The sequence below is a fragment of the Dama dama genome, chromosome 9 (assembly GCF_033118175.1).
Source record: "Dama dama isolate Ldn47 chromosome 9, ASM3311817v1, whole genome shotgun sequence".
NCBI classification, from domain to species: domain Eukaryota; kingdom Metazoa; phylum Chordata; class Mammalia; order Artiodactyla; family Cervidae; genus Dama; species Dama dama.
The window spans coordinates 64,896,608-64,912,854 of NC_083689.1; the positions used below are offsets into that span (position 1 = coordinate 64,896,608).

The 16,247-nt window shown below is 47.5% G+C and overlaps 1 protein-coding gene across 1 annotated transcript in view; it reads left to right on the forward strand.

Moving 5' to 3' along the window:
- Positions 1-15,002, forward strand: part of SLC36A1 (solute carrier family 36 member 1) — a 74,344-nt gene extending 59,342 nt beyond the window's left edge. Inside the window, exon 10 of the mRNA XM_061151776.1 lies at positions 12,990-15,002. Coding sequence (XP_061007759.1) covers positions 12,990-13,003 — 14 coding nt within the window. The 3' untranslated portion in view covers positions 13,004-15,002. The remainder of the gene's footprint in view (positions 1-12,989) is intronic.
- Positions 15,003-16,247: the final 1,245 nt, after the last annotated feature.

Sequence of the window (16,247 nt, forward strand, 5' to 3'; positions counted from 1 at the left end):
CTCCTTTTTTGTTGGGTAGGCCTCTACCCATCCAGAAAAAGTATCAATGAAGACTAGCAGGTATCTATATCCGTATTGTCCCGGTTTTACCTCAGTAAAGTCTACTTCCCAGTAGGCTCCAGGGCGTGTTCCCCTTTCTCTGGCTCCTTTGGTTGCTCCTGAAAGTCTTTGTTGGGTTTGTTAGCAGGCAAGCCTTACAGTCTGAGGCAATTTTCTCTATTTTCGCCCAGTAGTCTTTGATGACAATCTTTGCAGTTCTGACAAGATCCTGCATTTTTTTCGCCCTTAAATGGGTTGCATTGTGAATTTTCCTGAGCAGTTCTGCCCGCAGTTGTTCAGGTAGGACAGGCGCTGACTTAGTGTCTTTCCACCAACCATTTTTAAATTGTGTCATAGGTAAGGAGTTAATCCATTCTATATCTGTTTCACTGTATTCGGGGTTATCGGGTAGAGTCACAGTCCCTGGATCAGGGAGTCAGACTGCCAAAACCGGGGTAACAGATGCTAGGCCAGCTTCCTTGGCCGAAAGATCAGCCAGTCGATCGCACCTTGCCACGGGGGAGTCGCCTCTTTGGTGGCCTGGGCAGTGGACTCTGGCCAGTTTCTTGGGCAGCCAAAGGGCTTGTAGAAGCTCAAGAATTGTCTCTTTATTTTTTATAGTCTTTCCTTCAGGTGTCAGGAGTCCTCTCTCTCTATAGATGGCCCCGCGTATGTGCGCTGTGTCAAAGGCATATCTGCTGTCAGTATAAACGGTCAGTTTTTTTCTCTACCTCTTTTGAGTGCTTCAGTCAATGCTATAAGTTCGGCTTTTTGGGCCAAAGTCCCATGGGCCAAAGGGGCAGCCCATGTGACTTCTGTCTCAGTGGTCACAGCCGCACCCGCATACCTTTGTCCATTTTGTACGAAGCTGCTCCCATCCGTGTACCAAGTCAGTTCAGCATCCGGAAGGGGGACGTCTTTCAGATCAGCTCGGATCCCACATACCTGGGCCAGGATGTCAGCACAGTCATGTAGTGGAGCGTCCAGGTCTGGATCCGGCAGGAGTGAGGCTGGGTTCAAGGTAGTTGGCGGCTGAAAAATGATCTTGGTAGGGTTTAGTAGTAGTCCCTGGTAATGGATCAGTCTAGCGTTACTGATCCATCGATCTGGAGGTTGTCTCAATATACCCTCTATGGCATGTGGGGATGTTATTTGCAGTTCTTGTCCCAGGGTTAATTTGCCAGCGTCTTTTACTAACAAGGCCACAGCAGCCACCATATGCAAGCAGGGGGGCCATCCACTAGCCACTGGGTCCAGTTTTTTTTGAAAGATATGCCACTGGTCTTTTCCAAGGTCCCAGTTTCTGGAGTAACACCCCTTTGGCTACCCCTCTGTTCTCATCTACATAGAGAAGGAAGGGCTTAGTGACGTCAGGCAGACCTAGGGCAGGGGCTGACAGGAGGGCTGCCTTAATGTCCTGGAAGGCTTTATCCATTTCCTCTGTCCAGGCAAATGGTATAGTCCCTTTTGTTGCCTGGTATAGTGGTTTTGCCATTTCAGCAAAACCTGGGATCCATAATCTACAGAATCCAGCGGACCCCAGAAATTCTCTAATTTCGTGTTGACTCTGGGGCTTAGGGATCTTTAACACAGTCTCTTTTCTAGCTTTGGACAGCCACCGCTGTCCTTCTTTTAATACGTATCCCAGGTAATGAACCTCTTGTCTGCCAATTTGTGCTTTCTTTGCGGAGGCCCGATATCCCAGCTCACCTAAAGTATACAGCAAGTCTCTGGTTGCCTCCAGACAGGTTTGTTGGGATTCTGTAGCCAACAAAAGGTGGTCCACCTACTGTAGCAAGGTAACTTATGGGTGTTGGATACGGTACTCACCCAGGTCCTCATGTAATGCTTCGTCGAAGATCGTGGGCGAGTTCTTGAATCCTTGTGGTAGTCTCGTCCAAGTTAGTTGCCCATGAATGCCTTCCTCTGGATTTGACCATTCGAAGGTGAAAATATTCTGGCTTTTGGGTGCCAGGGGGAGGCTAAAAAAAGCATCTTTTAAGTCCAGTACCGTATACCACTGGTGATTGGGGTTTAAAGTGCTCAAAAGAGTATAGGGGTTTGGTACTGTGGGGTGGATGTCCATCACCCGTTGGTTAACTTGTCTCAAATCCTGCACTGGCCTGTAGTCATTGGACCTCGGCTTTCTGACTGGGAGAAGGGGGGTATTCCAGTTGGATTGGCATGGGCGTAAGATGCCCTGAGCCAACAGCCTGCGTATGTGAGGGCAAATACGCCTTTGTGCCTCCTGTGGCATCTGATATTGCTTGACTCTGATGGCCTCTGCTCCTGGTTTTAATTCAATATAGATTGGGGGCCGATGTTTGGCTAAGCCATGACCTCGGGTTTCTGCCCAGGCTTGTGGGTATTCATTAAGCCACTGTTGCATATCAGCCTCAGGGGCTACTTTGGAGGGGCCTTGGTGTAATCTGTACTCATCTTCTATTTGCATGGTTAGAACTTGTAGCGGCCTACCAGCCGGGTCTGTAACATCCACCCCCTCAGGTAAGAAATGGATCTGGGCTCCTATTTTGGTTAGCAAGTCTCGGCCAAGCAGTGGGTAGGGGCAGTCTGGTATGACCATGAAAGAGTGGGATACCCGGCCTGTGCTCAGATCTAGGTTTCTTCAGGTAGTCCATGAATATTTTTTCATACCAGTGGCCCCCTGCACCCATGAAGTCTTTGAAGAGAGTTTTCCCCGTGGGTCAAGCAGGACAAAATGTTCAGCCCCAGTGTCCACTAAAAACTCAATTGGGGTCCCCTCCACTTTTAAGGTTACCCTGGGCTCGGGGAGGGGTTCCGGGCCCCATCTCCCCTAGTCGCTCAGGTCCCCCAGAGCCAAAACGTTGGTTCCTTGTTTGAACTTTTTAGGGCAATCCTTAACCCAATGTCCTTCTTTTTTACAATATGCACACAGGTTCCGTCCTAACTTTGGTTTTCCCTGGGGGTTGGGTTTCGGCTTACCTTCTGCCAGTTGTCTCAATCTCTTCTCTCGTTCGTTCGGCTGGGCGCTGGTGGTGGCCAGGAGAATGCGAGCCATATTTCGGGTCTGCTGGTCAGCGGCTCTAGTCTGCTTCTCTTCAGGTGTCTCTCGGTTATTATAAACTTTCTCTGCTACTGCCATAAGATCTTGAATAGATCTTTCACCTAATCTATCTTTCTTCTGTAACTTCTTCCTTATATCTGGGGCTGACTGATTAATAAAATGCATCATTAAAGCTGACCTAGTATCCTCCGCCTCAGGGTCCATGGGAGTGTACTGACAGAATGCGTCCATCAGTCTCTCCAGGAACACCACAGGACTCTCTTCTCTCCCTTGCTGTACATTACCTACCTTAGCCAAATTAGTGGGCCTGCGAGCGGCTGCTTTGAGACCCCCCAACAGAGTCTGGCGGTAGACCTGGAGCCGCTCCTTACCTTCCACCGTGTTATAGTCCCACTGTGGCCTAGACAAAGGGAAGGAAGAGTTAATTGTCGCAGGGTTAGCCATGGGTTGCCCATTATCTCCTGGCACCAGTTTCTGCGCCTCTAGCTGGATCCTTTCTCTTTCTTCTGTGGTGAATAATATCTGGAGTAGCTGCTGACAATCATCCCACGTAGGTTGATGAGTAAACAGAACAGTTTCTAACAAATTAATAAGCTCTTTAGGTCTCTCTGAAAATGGGGCATTCTGAGTCCTCCAATTGTATACATCACTAGTAGAAAAGGGCCAATATTGAAGGGGCTGATTTCCATCAACATCAGGGGGACCCAGAGCCCTGAGAGGAAGAATAGCTGCTGAAGTAGAGTCGTCAGGCCCCCCGGGGGAGGCAGCCCTATGATTTTGGGTGTTCATTGCAGGTCCTCCCCCAGCCACTTCTGGAGAAGGTTGGGGAAGTGGGGGTTCGGGCTGAATAGGAGGAGGGAGAGAATATGGTGGAGGTGTGATAAGGAGATCAAGAAGAGTCAAATCTTCCTGTAAAACCGGGGCAGAGGGGGCAGCCAGAGGATTTTTCTTTTCTTCAGCCACTAGGATCTCCGTGACTGCTGCTGCCTGTGGAGGTAAAAAGGATTGGATCCAAGGGGTTGGGCTGACTATTAAATCTTCCCAAACCAGAATATATGGGACCTGGTCTGGATGTCCGCTTCCAGGTCTGAGGATGATTTCTCGGGCTCTCCGGACAGTCCTTAAGTCAAAAGTCCCTTCAGGAGGCCAGCCTACGTTAAAGCTGGGCCATTCAGCACTGCAAAAGATAACCATCTGAGATTTTTTAATTTCTACACTCAGATTATGAGCTTGAACTCTAACTTCTTTGAAATGGTCAGTTATTAAGGTAAGCGGAGAGCATCCAGATTGGGTCTGTCCCATCGTCGGTCAGTCACACAATGAACAAACAAGACGACACACCAGACAAATAACAGAGCGTGCAATTCCGAGAACAAAAGGTGCAGAGTATATCAGATGTATATCAGATATATATATATATATATATATATATATATATATATATATATATATATATATATATATATATGGTACTACTGAGTGGGAAGTGGAAGATGTACATATATATATATATATATATATATATATATATATATATATATGGTACTACTGAGTGGGAACTGGAAGACGTCTCTTCCTGCTCCCTGCTGGAGACCGTATCAGCGCATCCGCCTAGGTTTAAGTCCAGCTACAGAGCGGGGCCCCCTTACAGATACAGATGCAGCTGCTCCTACTGCTTACTAGCCGTTCGTCCTCTGAAGCACGGGTCCTGGAGGGTCCAGGGATCCTGGACGAGCCCCCAAAATGTTGTACCTGGATCGCCGAATCCCACCAAACACCACAGGAGCCGCGGATCGATGCAAAAACAGTGAGGAACTTTATTACAAGCTCGAGCAGGGACTCTCTTCACACAACGGTGAAGGAGCCCCCAGTGAAAGCAGCAAACCCTTTTTATACTGTATAGCAGGGGAAGCGGGAAGGGAAGCTTAAAGGGATTGGTTAATTCATACTGTGCAGCAGGGGAAGCGGGAAGGGAAGCTTAAGGGGATTGGTTAATTCTTCAACTAAGGATGTCTTGTTAGCTACTGATTGGTGGGTTAGAGTAAGGGGGGTGAGGGACTTTCCTGTCCTCCCTTGATTGGTTCGTTGAGTTTCTTTCTCTTTAAATTTCGTTTTCTCTCCTCGGGAGGGGGTTTTACTCAAAATGGTGGTGCTATCCTAAAATGGAGTCGTTTGGGTTTCACATTTCACAATGGGACCGTGGGGTCATCCTGAGTCTGGGCAGAGCTGTCAGAAGCAAGTCCACCCAGGAGCAGTCAGTCTCTATGATCCACTTGGAGAGGCTCTTTAAGTGTCCGGTTGGTTCATTCCGCCATCCCAGAACTCTGGGCCTATATGTAGTGTTCAGTTTCCATTTGATGTTTAAAGTTTTGCTTACTTGTTGTACTAAGTCAGCTGCAAAAGCCAGGCCACTGTCTGATCCAATGCTGGTAGGAAATCCAAATCTGGGAACTATTTCCCTAAGTAAGCACCGGGCTACTTCTGATGCTCTTTTAGTCCAGGTAGGAAAAACTTCTACCCATCCCGAGAATGTACATACCATGACCAGCAGGTAACGGTAGTGGCGGTGAGGTTTCATTTCAGTGAAGCCCACTCCCAGGTGTTCAAAGGGCAGCATGCCTTTCAGCTGAATCCCTGGAGGTCTCTGTCTGTGTCAAGAGGCAGCATTAACCTATGAGCAAGCAGTGCAGTTCTGAGATTCTGCCTCCTTCTTGCAGATCTGTGCCTTCTTCGACACCCGGTAACCTGCTTCCATCAGCAGTTGGAGCAGTGTTTTTGTCCCTTCCCAGCATTTTTCCTTGGTTTCAGCAGCCAGCAGCGGGTCATCCACGTATTGTAGGAGCCAACATCCGTGCTTTTCCAGCTGGAATGAGTCCAGGTCAGAAGCCAAAGCTTTCCCAAAGATGGTTGGGGAATTCTTAAACCCTTGTGGGTGGGTCCAGGTGAGCTGTTGTTTGGTGCCCCTGACTGGATCCTCCCATTCAAAGGCAAAGGTGGGCTGTGATGCTGGGGTGAGGCATATACAGAAGAAGGCATCCTTGAGATCTAGGCAAGTATAAACTTTAGCCCTTGGCGGGAGGAGTCTAAATAAGGTATAGGGGTTTGGAACAGTGGGGTGTAAAGTCACAGTAGCTTGGCTGACTAGCCTGAGATCTTGTACAGGCCTATAGTCCTGTCCTCCTTCCTTTTTGACTGACAGGATCAGCGTATTCCAAGCTGACTGGCACTCTACCAGAATGCCTGCTTGTTTCAGTCTATTGATGTGGGGTAGTATGGTGGCCCGGGCCTCTATCGGTAGTGGCTACTGGTACTTTCTAACCGGGATGGTGCCTGGTTTGAGTTCTATTATCACTGGAGCTTGATGTTTAGTCAGCCCCAGGGGTTGTCTTCTGCCCAGACCTCAGGGAATAATTGAGTTAGCTCTCTCTCACACTCTTCCGGCCCACCCAGTCTTCCTTTGGAAGCTCATGCAACCTCCACTCATCTTGGGGGGATGGTTATTGAGAGAGAGAGCAAATAAGTCATAGTGCCCACCCGGAAGGTGGGCCTCTCCTCAGGGGAGAAAGTCACTTGTGCTCCTAGTATGGAGAGCAAGTCTCTTCCCAACAGGTGTACTGAGCACTCAGGAATGTTTGGTCCCCCACTTTTAAGGTTACCATGGGCTCTCGGGGACCTAATATCTCTGAACCCCGGCAGCCCTATTTAATTTCCAAGTCAGCAAGCCCCACAACTGCGGGAGCTTCCTCTTCCTTCCTTGCCTTAGGGCATTCATTCTTCCAGTGGCCAAAACCTTGGCACTGGGCACACTGGTTTGGCTGTAACGGGGCCCGGGGCCTCGGTTGGGGCCGGTTGAAGGACTGTCCTGTCCCTGGGGCAGAGGAGGTTTTCCGGAGGGCCTGAGATAGACTTTCCCAGAGCAGCAGCTAGCATTGCAAATCTCTTGTCTGTTCTCTTTTGTTCCCTCCGGCTCTCTGTCAGAGCGCAGTCGCAGTCTCTGCTTAATTCTAACGTCTCCCTCCCCTTCCTGTCAGTACTCACTGGGAGAGGCGGGTATGGCTTGGGTGGTTCTGCTGGAGCCGGATCCTGGAAGTGTTGGCCAAAGGCATCTGCTGCTGGGATCGGAGCCTGCCGAGGTGGCAGCCCTATGACCTCCAGCAGAGCTGGAGGAGCAGCGGCTGCTGCAGGAACTTCACCTGGCCCTGGATCGGGCATTAAGGTGGCCTCCGGTTCTGGTGGAGCACTGGGCCGGTGGGCGCGTCATCATCCAGTATGGGGGAGGAGCAGGTCATCCTCGTCCAAATCCTGACAGATCCCAGAGGGAGAAGGGGGATCGGCGTGTCTTCACCTGCTGGTCAGCATGGCTGAACCAGAACACTACGTGGTCCAAGACTATTTCTCCCTTAAAGTCCGTTCAGCCTTGGTGGGCTTGATCAGGTGCGGATAAAAACACAGATGGGTTAAATATCCCATGTCCCAGGCCGTCTCCAGAAAAGCCAATTCATACTCACATATGTATCCCCCTCCTTCTAGCCTGACAATTCCGATGGGGTCAAGAATTTCTCAGTAGAGAGGACACCTCCTGGGGGAGGGCAGAATATGAGCATAAAAGGACCAGTTTCCTATCCTAAAAATCCCCTGGTGATCACTTGGTAATAATTTTCCCCGAGACGGCACGGACAGACCTCCTAAATGACCTTCACAAATTCCCTTCCTAAGCCCTAACATGCTCATCAACCTATGTACCAAGAAATTGCCGCCTGCTTATTCCAGGCTCCTGTGGGTCCCCGCTCCTTTTAGTCCCTCCCAAGGGGGTGATCAGGCCCCCTCTTCCACCCTACTGGGTGGGTTCCTCCTCACCTGAGCACTCAGTTCCCCTGCTGCCGTCTACTACCTGCTAACGTGAAAGGTCCAGGCATTGAGAAGCAGAATCCTTCCAGAAGGGCGAGGCGCCTTGCCCACTCTAGAAGATTCAAGTCACACGGCCTCAGAGTAATCCCAAATGGGACTTGTCTTTTCAAAGTGAGTTTCCCAGCCAATGCACCAAATGTTGTAGCCACGTGTTCCGGGAAACAAACTCAATCAGAAGGATAATGCAGATAGTGGAGTGCAGTTTATTACACTGGCGGGCCCAAGGCAGAGTCTCCTCTTAGCCCAGGACCCCGACCAGTTTTTGTGAAAACCTTATATACCCTAAGCATATGTGCCCAAACTCACCTCCCCAAATTCCCTGAAACTAGTCTAAACAAAGGAAAAAGAAAAATACAATCAAAGTCAACCCGTGATTCATATGCCTTAAACCTAGGTAGTTAACAGTGGGCAATTATCAATAGGCTTGTGGTCATTCCCCAATAAGCATAATAGAATGTATGATTCTATTCAGTCACACAGATAATTAGGGTATTCTTTTAGGCCATGGAGAGCCCTGGGGCTCTCCCTTCCGGGGGTCTGGTTTTCCAGTTGGTATGTTGTTTCCATAGATACTGGGCACATAGCTCGAAGTCCACAGTCTGGCCCAAGATGGAGTCCTGCTTTCAAGATAGAGCCTGTTCTGTTTTCTCCTTCAATAGTATATTATCACAACCAGGAAGTTGACATTGACACTATCCATAGAACTCATTCTTGTTTCTCCATTTATAATGCACTCATTTGTGTGTGTGTACATGCTTGTGTATGTGTGTGTGTGTGTGGCTAAACAATTTTAGTCATGTGTGGCTTCTTCCACCATGGTCACTGTGCTTAACTGTAACTTTACCACAAGACCCCTTCCTGCTACCCCTTTGTTAGGTAGTTAGAATAGCAAACTGGAGTCCAGTTTTAGCGGTGGCTAAAAGACAAGGAAGGGAAAAGCCCGGAAAAATAGAACAAAGGAAGGTCAAAGGAAGTCCAAGGACCAGAGTGAGGACCTCAGGTAGAACAAACAGCACTCCTGGCTAGCTCAATTTACATAGGGCAGGCCCAGGGGGAGGAAAAAACATATAAAAAGAGGAGCCAAAGGGATCTCTCTCTCTCTCTCTCTCTCTCTCTCCCCCATGCACTGGTGCACTCCCCCACTCTCTTCTCTGCGCATCTTTGGGTCAGCATGCCCTCACGCCTCGAGGATGGATTCTCCTGCTATTTTCTAAATAAAATAGAGCTGTAACACGGAGCTGTAACACTGATTTGTCTGAGAGCTATAACACGGTCTGTCCAAGACCCGAGAGGTGTGATGCGCCAAGGGCTTTAATGTCCATCACTCCAAATCCTTGTTGTGATGAGACAGAACCGAGGAGCATACACTCGCCTGACATCTGTGGTGCTGTGACTCGGATTTAACCTAGCTGAAACAACCTCAGCGTGGCCCGCAAGGAGGAGGCCAAGCACAGCAGGAGCCCAACTCTGCGAAAGCTCCTGTGGTAGAAGCGGAATGCGAAGAAAACCCAGCACTAGGGAAGTGACAAGAGGCGCATCGTGCTGGAAACTGGGACACCGAAAAACGAACTCAGCAGAAAGCTCACGCAGCTCAGTCTCAGATTCCAGAAGACCTCCGGTTAAGGTAGGAGGTCCTTGCTCCTATGGCTGGAGGGACATATGCCTAACAAAATCTTAATTTCTTTACAATCTCTCTTTTCTTGTTTCCTTGAACCCCCCGTGAACAGGCGGGCAGCAGTGGGCACAATTGAAGGACTTTGGAGAGGCTACTCTTTGGTACGTCCCAAAGGCAGTATCTGCTGAGCCCCAGTAGCTGTTACGCAAGCCGGTGGGAGTTCTTCTGTCCTTAATCTTCTCTGTGCCAAGGATCAGGCCAATGAAAACTGTGAGCACAGGTCAGGTATTTAGCAGATTTTCCGGCAGGCTATGAAGGGGATCCCTTGGCATGGTTTTCCCACTGCTTTTTCCTCCTGTCCTTCAGCTCTCTCCCAGGACTCGAGCCTGGCCAAAACCCAGGATGCCTGGCTTCAGGACCTAATGAAGCTCAGGCTCTGATGTCTCATTGCAAAAATTCAGTGAGAGACAAAGCCATAAGTGAGAGGTGGATTTGTTAGGATTCAGAGAGAAGCACACGCTTCAGGGTGTGGCCCATTGCCAAGGGCAAGGGCTCGGGCCATGGAATGCGGCCTGGCTAGCGGGGGTGGGGGTGGGTGGGTGAATTCGTATGCTGATGATGGGGAGGATCATCCCAACCATTGGGGAACCACCCACTCCTCCATCTTTTGGGAGTGCCTTACAGCTGTCCTGCCACCTCTGGGTGTCTTTTGGTTTACAGATTAGGGATTAAGGTTTACTTGAATTCACTTGTCATCTTGGACCCAGTTGATTTTAATCGGTTTATGTTATGCCCTTGTGCTATGTCATTCTTTCAAAGGTTGTGCCCTGCCCCCTTCCCTCCTGTTTCATGCTCTTTTCCTCAGCCCCACCTGGGCCCACAATGTTGCCTCTACAATCTTCTGGAGGGACAACCAGAAAATAGATGGCCCTTGGGAGGGAAATACGGTATAATATCCAATCCCTCTAGATATTCAGGCCTTCACCTTCCATGTTTCCTACAACATGTACAACATCAGCATCTCCCAGTGAACCCACTAGGGTGGGTGACAGGCACACAATGACTGCTAGAAGTCCCTCTGTTGGCATTCCTTCAGAGGCAATTGGGCTTCCAGGGATTATGTTTGTCACTTTGGGAGTTAGCCCTGCAGGCCCTTTGGCCCCAAACCCTTACCACCCTTCTCCTAAAGTTACAAACATACCCCTGGATCAAATCTCCTCTCCACTTTTATGGAGCATTTGATCTGTTGCCTCTAAACAAATTTTTTCTTAAGCCAATTACTAACTCCCACAATCAGGACCCTGCCCCCTTGTAATGTGGCTCCACCCAGCCTATTAAAATACCTTAATGTCCCTAACAGGGCCAGATAACCCACTCCTTTGTCACTACTTCTATTATTACATAAAGTGGGTCTATGACAACGAAATGTTTACCATTGGAGACACCCTAACCTGCTCTTATGGAGGACTAGGGGAAGAAATCAGTGACTTACAATCCCTTAGAGCAGTAAAGGGATAAGGCTTATGACCATTTCACTGTCTCCTAGCCTCAGGGCACAGGCTTGGATTGCTTTGAAGTGAAGTTGCTCAGTCGTGTCCGATTCTTTGTGACCCCATGAACTGTAGCTTACCAGGCTCCTCCATCCATGGGATTTTCCCAGGCAACAATACTGGGGTGGGTTGCCATTTCCTTCTCCCGGAGATCTTCCCAACCCAGGGATTGAACCCAGGTCTCCCGCATTGTAGGCAGACGCTTTACCATCTGAGTTACCAGGATTGCTTTACATCATATCTATTCCCATCCACAGTGAACAAATCAGCAATGAGTTAAGATTACAACCCCTTAATCCTATCCAGCACTGGTCATGCTGGAGACCTTGGGGATGCCCAACTCCAGTTTGGGGATCCCAGGAGGTCAACCTGCCCTCACCTGCCTAGGGATCTGGTCCTCGAAAGGTTGTCACCCCTCAACCTGCTCGGGGACCCGCCAGTCCAGGGATCCCAGGAAGCCATCACGCCTCGACCTGCCTGGGGATCTGCAACCTGACCTGGGGACGCCTGGCTCTCAGGTTGCAACAGTACTGGGTAGGATAAGCTTCAGAAAGACTCACCCCTAAGGAAGTCCACCCATGAAAATTGAAGGGGGCAATTAGTTTTTTTCTTTTGCTTTTCCTCCCTGTCATGACTGTCTTTCAGATGGGAAATAACCAATTAACTTTCCGGCAGACGCCCCTGAGACGCATCCTTGATAACTGGAAACTATTCGATCCTCTAACTCTAAGGAAATTTGCTTAAAATTCTTTTGTGCCACTGCGTGGCCACATTATCCACTGGGGGTCAAGGAACACTGGGCTGAGGATGGGAGTTTAAATTACAATACCATTCTGCAACTAGAATTATACTGCAAAAGACAAGGGGAATGGACAGAGATCCCCGATGTCCAAATTTTCTTTCAACTAAGAGATACGAGGAGAAGGCAATGGCATCCCACTCCAGTACTCTTGCCTGGAAAATCCCATGGACAGAGGAGCCTGGTGGGCTGCAGTTCATGGGGTCGCTAAGAGTCAGATACGATGAATGATTTCACTTTCACTTTTCACTTTCATGCATTGGAGAAGGAAATGGCAACCCACTCCAGTGTTCTTGCCTAGAGAATCCCAGGGATGGGGGAGCCTGGTGGGCTGCCATCTATGGGATCACACATAGTCAGACATGACTGAAACGACTTAGCAGCAGCAGCAGCAGCAAAAGATATGAAGGAACTCTGTCTTAAGTATGGGATTGTTGTACACCCTAAAAGTGAGCCTACTAGGCAAATGGTGTTAGGCCCAAGCAACAAGAGAAGGAACTCCCCCTCCCCCATAAAGGCTCACCTCCCATGCCCCCAAAGAGACTAGAGCCTCCCACAACTCCCGAGTTGCCTGGTGCTCCTTCCTTGTATCCAAACGTGCTGCCATATCTGGGAGCACCCCCTCCACAAAAGTCAGCTCGAGTATGTCCCTTAGTTGAAACTGGAGGAGAATTCAGACAAACCCAGGTCCATAAGCCCTTCTCCCTCTTAGAACTAAGATAGATCAAACAAGACCTGGGAAGCTATACAGATGATCCAGGCAAATATATAGATGCAATTCCAACATATTACCTTGACCTTTGACTTGACGTGGAAGGACATCATAGTCATATTTAGTCAAACTTTATCTGACCCTGAGCATACTAGGGTCTTAAGGGAAGCCTGAAGGTATGCAACGGGGCTTCACATGTCAAGTGATAGATACCCAGTAGGGCAAACTGCAGTCCCCTCCTCTGATCCTAACTGGAATTATAATGACCCTGAGCGCATCTGGGAAAGGGCTGATTTTCTTCTTCTTCTTTTTTTTTTTAGGGATCATTTTCTAATCTGTGTGAAGGCAGGACTGAAAGCAGCTCAACAAAAAATAATCAGCTATGCCCGGGTCTCAGCAATAACTCAGAGCCTAACAAGAACCCCATTGCCTTTCTGGAAAGGCTAAAAGAAGCCCTCCAAAAGTTTACCAATCTGTACTTAGACTCTTATGAGGGACAGGTGATTTTAAAGGACAAATTCCTGTCTCAACGTGCATCAGATATGAAAGCTTAAAGGGACGGGATGATTCAATCCCACTGATGTGGTGAACTCCTCAAAAGAAGGCAGAGGCTAAACTAAAACAAGCCTTAACTCAGGCACCTGCCTTGAGGTTGCCAGACCCAGAAAAAGCATTCTAACTTTATGTCCATGAAAGAGAAGGAATAGCCTTGAAAGTGTTAACTCAAAGATTGGGATCTGAGCCCCAGCCTATGGCTTACTTATCTAAGAGGCTCCATCCAACCGCCCGAGGCTGGCCCCCCTGCCTTCAAAATCTTGCAGCTATTGCAATCATGATAGAAGATGCTTTAAAACTCTCCTCTGGGGACAAACTAACTATTTTTACCAGCCACCAAGTGAAACAACTCCTAAATGCGACAGGTCATTTATGGATGTGTGATCAAAGAATCCTCAGATATCAAGTAGTACTGATGGAAAATCCAGGCCTCACTATATCTACTTGTGAGGTTTGTAACCCAGCCACCCTCCTGCCTACCCCTGAGGGCTCTCTCCCCTTTCACTCTTGCCTAGAAACCTTGGACCAATAGACAAAACCCCAAGAGGGATTGTCTGAAGATCCTCTGACCAACCTTGAGAAAATCTGGTACACTGTTGGAAGCAGTTTTGCCTTGTATGGAAAAAGAGCTGGGTATGCAGTAGTCTCAAATTTTGAGACCATAGAGGCTAAGCCTCTGCCACCAGGTCAACAAAGTACAACATGCAGTGCCAGTTCAACAAAGATATAAAACTACTGCTGACCATGGAAAATCTCACTCACCCTTAGATGGACACCACTATAAGGACTCTGAAGCCTGAGACTGGCAAGAGGAGGAGGTCCAATACTCCTTGCCATCCTAGTTCAGCAGGAAGTAGCCAGAAAGACCTCGATGCCCCATTCCCAAAGAATTGGGCCTCCCTCTCTTGAGGGGGGAATGTGAGGTAGTTAGAATAGGAAACAGGAGTTCAAAATGGCGGCGGCTAAAAGACAAGGAGGGGAAAAGCCTGTGAAAATAGAACAAAGGAAGTTGACGTCAAAGGAAGGTCCAAGGACCAGAGTGAGGACCTCAGGTAGAACAAACAGCACTCCTGGCTAGCTCAATTTACATAGGGCAGGCCCAGGGGGAGGAAAAAACATATAAAAAGAGGAGCCAGAGGGCTCTCTCTCTCTCTCCCCCACATGCTGGCGCACTCCCCTCCTCTCTTCTCTGCGCGTCTTTGGGTCAGCATGCCCTCACGCCTTGGGGATGGATTCTCCTGCTATTTTCTAAATTAAATAGAGCTGTAACACGGAGCTGTAACACTGATTTGTCTGAGAGCTATAACACGGTCTGTCCAAGACCCAAGAGCTGTGACGCGCCGAGGACTTTAATGTCTGTCACTCCAAATCCTTGTTGTGACGAGGCAGAACCGAGGAGCATACACTCGCCTGACACCTTTATAGACACATCCACATCCTGAACCTTACCAATATCCGCTAGCCCCCGGCAATGACTGATCTGTTTGTTCATCATCTCTGTCATGATATTATTTCAAGCATGTTCTATAAATGTAATTATAATCTATGTATCCTTGTGAGCTTGACTTCTTTCACTCCGTGTAATTTCCTTGAGGATCATTCAAGTTGGTGCGTGTATGAATCGGTTGTCCCTCTTCATTGTTGAGTAGTATTCCATGGAATGGACATACCACAGGTTGTTTATCAATTTACCTATTGAAGGAAATTTGCATAGTTTCCAGGTCTGGCTCTTACAAATAAAGCTACTGTGAATATCTATGTATAAGTTGCTTTGTGAAAATAACTTTTTATTTCTCTGGGATGTATGTCAGGAGGGCAATTGCTGTGTTATATGGAAAGCCTGTTTTTAGTTTTAAAAGAATCTTCCAAACCAGTTTATAGAGTGACCATACCATGTTACCTTTCCATCAGCAGTATGTGAATGATCCAGTTTTTTTTCTTTCATCTTTGCCAGCATTTGGTGGTGGTGTTATTTTCTATTTTAGCCACTTATCAGATCTTGTAAATGTTTTGTTAGATTTTACCTAAGTATTTAATTTTCTTTGGAGCAGTGGTAAGTGGTACTGTTTTTTTTTTTATTTCAGTTTCCACATATACATCTGTATATATAAAATGAAATTATATACATATTATATAAAAATGAAATTCATTTATGAGTATTATTCATGTCTCCTGATGTTTCTGCACTTACTTTGTAGTTGTATGAGTTTTTGGTAAGATTCTTGGGATTTTCTATGCAGATGTTCATGTTGTCTGCAAGTAGTAGTTGTACTTCTTTTCTGATCTGTATACTTTTTTTTTTTTTTTTTTTTTGTCTTACTGCACTGGCCAGAACTTTCAGTGCATTCGTGATAAGCCACTTCAGTTGTGTCTGACTTTCTGACCCCATGGACTGTAGCCTGCCAGGCTCCTCTGTCCATGGGGATCCTCCAGGCAAGAACACTGAAGTAGGTTGCCATGCCCTCTTCCAGGAGATCTTTCCAACCCAGGGATCAAGCCCACATCTCCTGTATTGACAGGAGGGTTCTTTACCACTAGTGCCACTTGAGAAGCCCCTATATTAGAGAAGAGTGGTCCCAGTGAACATTCTAACCTTTTTCCTGATCTTACAGGGAAAGCTTTCAGTCTTTCACCTTTACATATGATGCTAACTGTAGGATTTTATAGAAGTTCCCCTGTATTCCTGTACTGAGAGATTTTCTTGAAATCAGGACTGGCTTAATTTTGTTGAATGCCTTTTCTGCATCAATTGCTATGACATTAAAATTTTTCTTTTTTGCCTGTTGATATGATGGATTAAAATGGATCATCTTTGAATAGTTAACCAACCTAGCTTACCTGGAATAAATCCCACTTGGTCATGGTATATGGTATATTATTTTAGCTATGTATACACACACACACATGTACATACATATATGTATACACACATGTACATACATATACATATACACATGTATGCACACGTGTGTATATATATTTGGATTGCTTTTTACTCAACCTGATATTGATATTTACTCTAA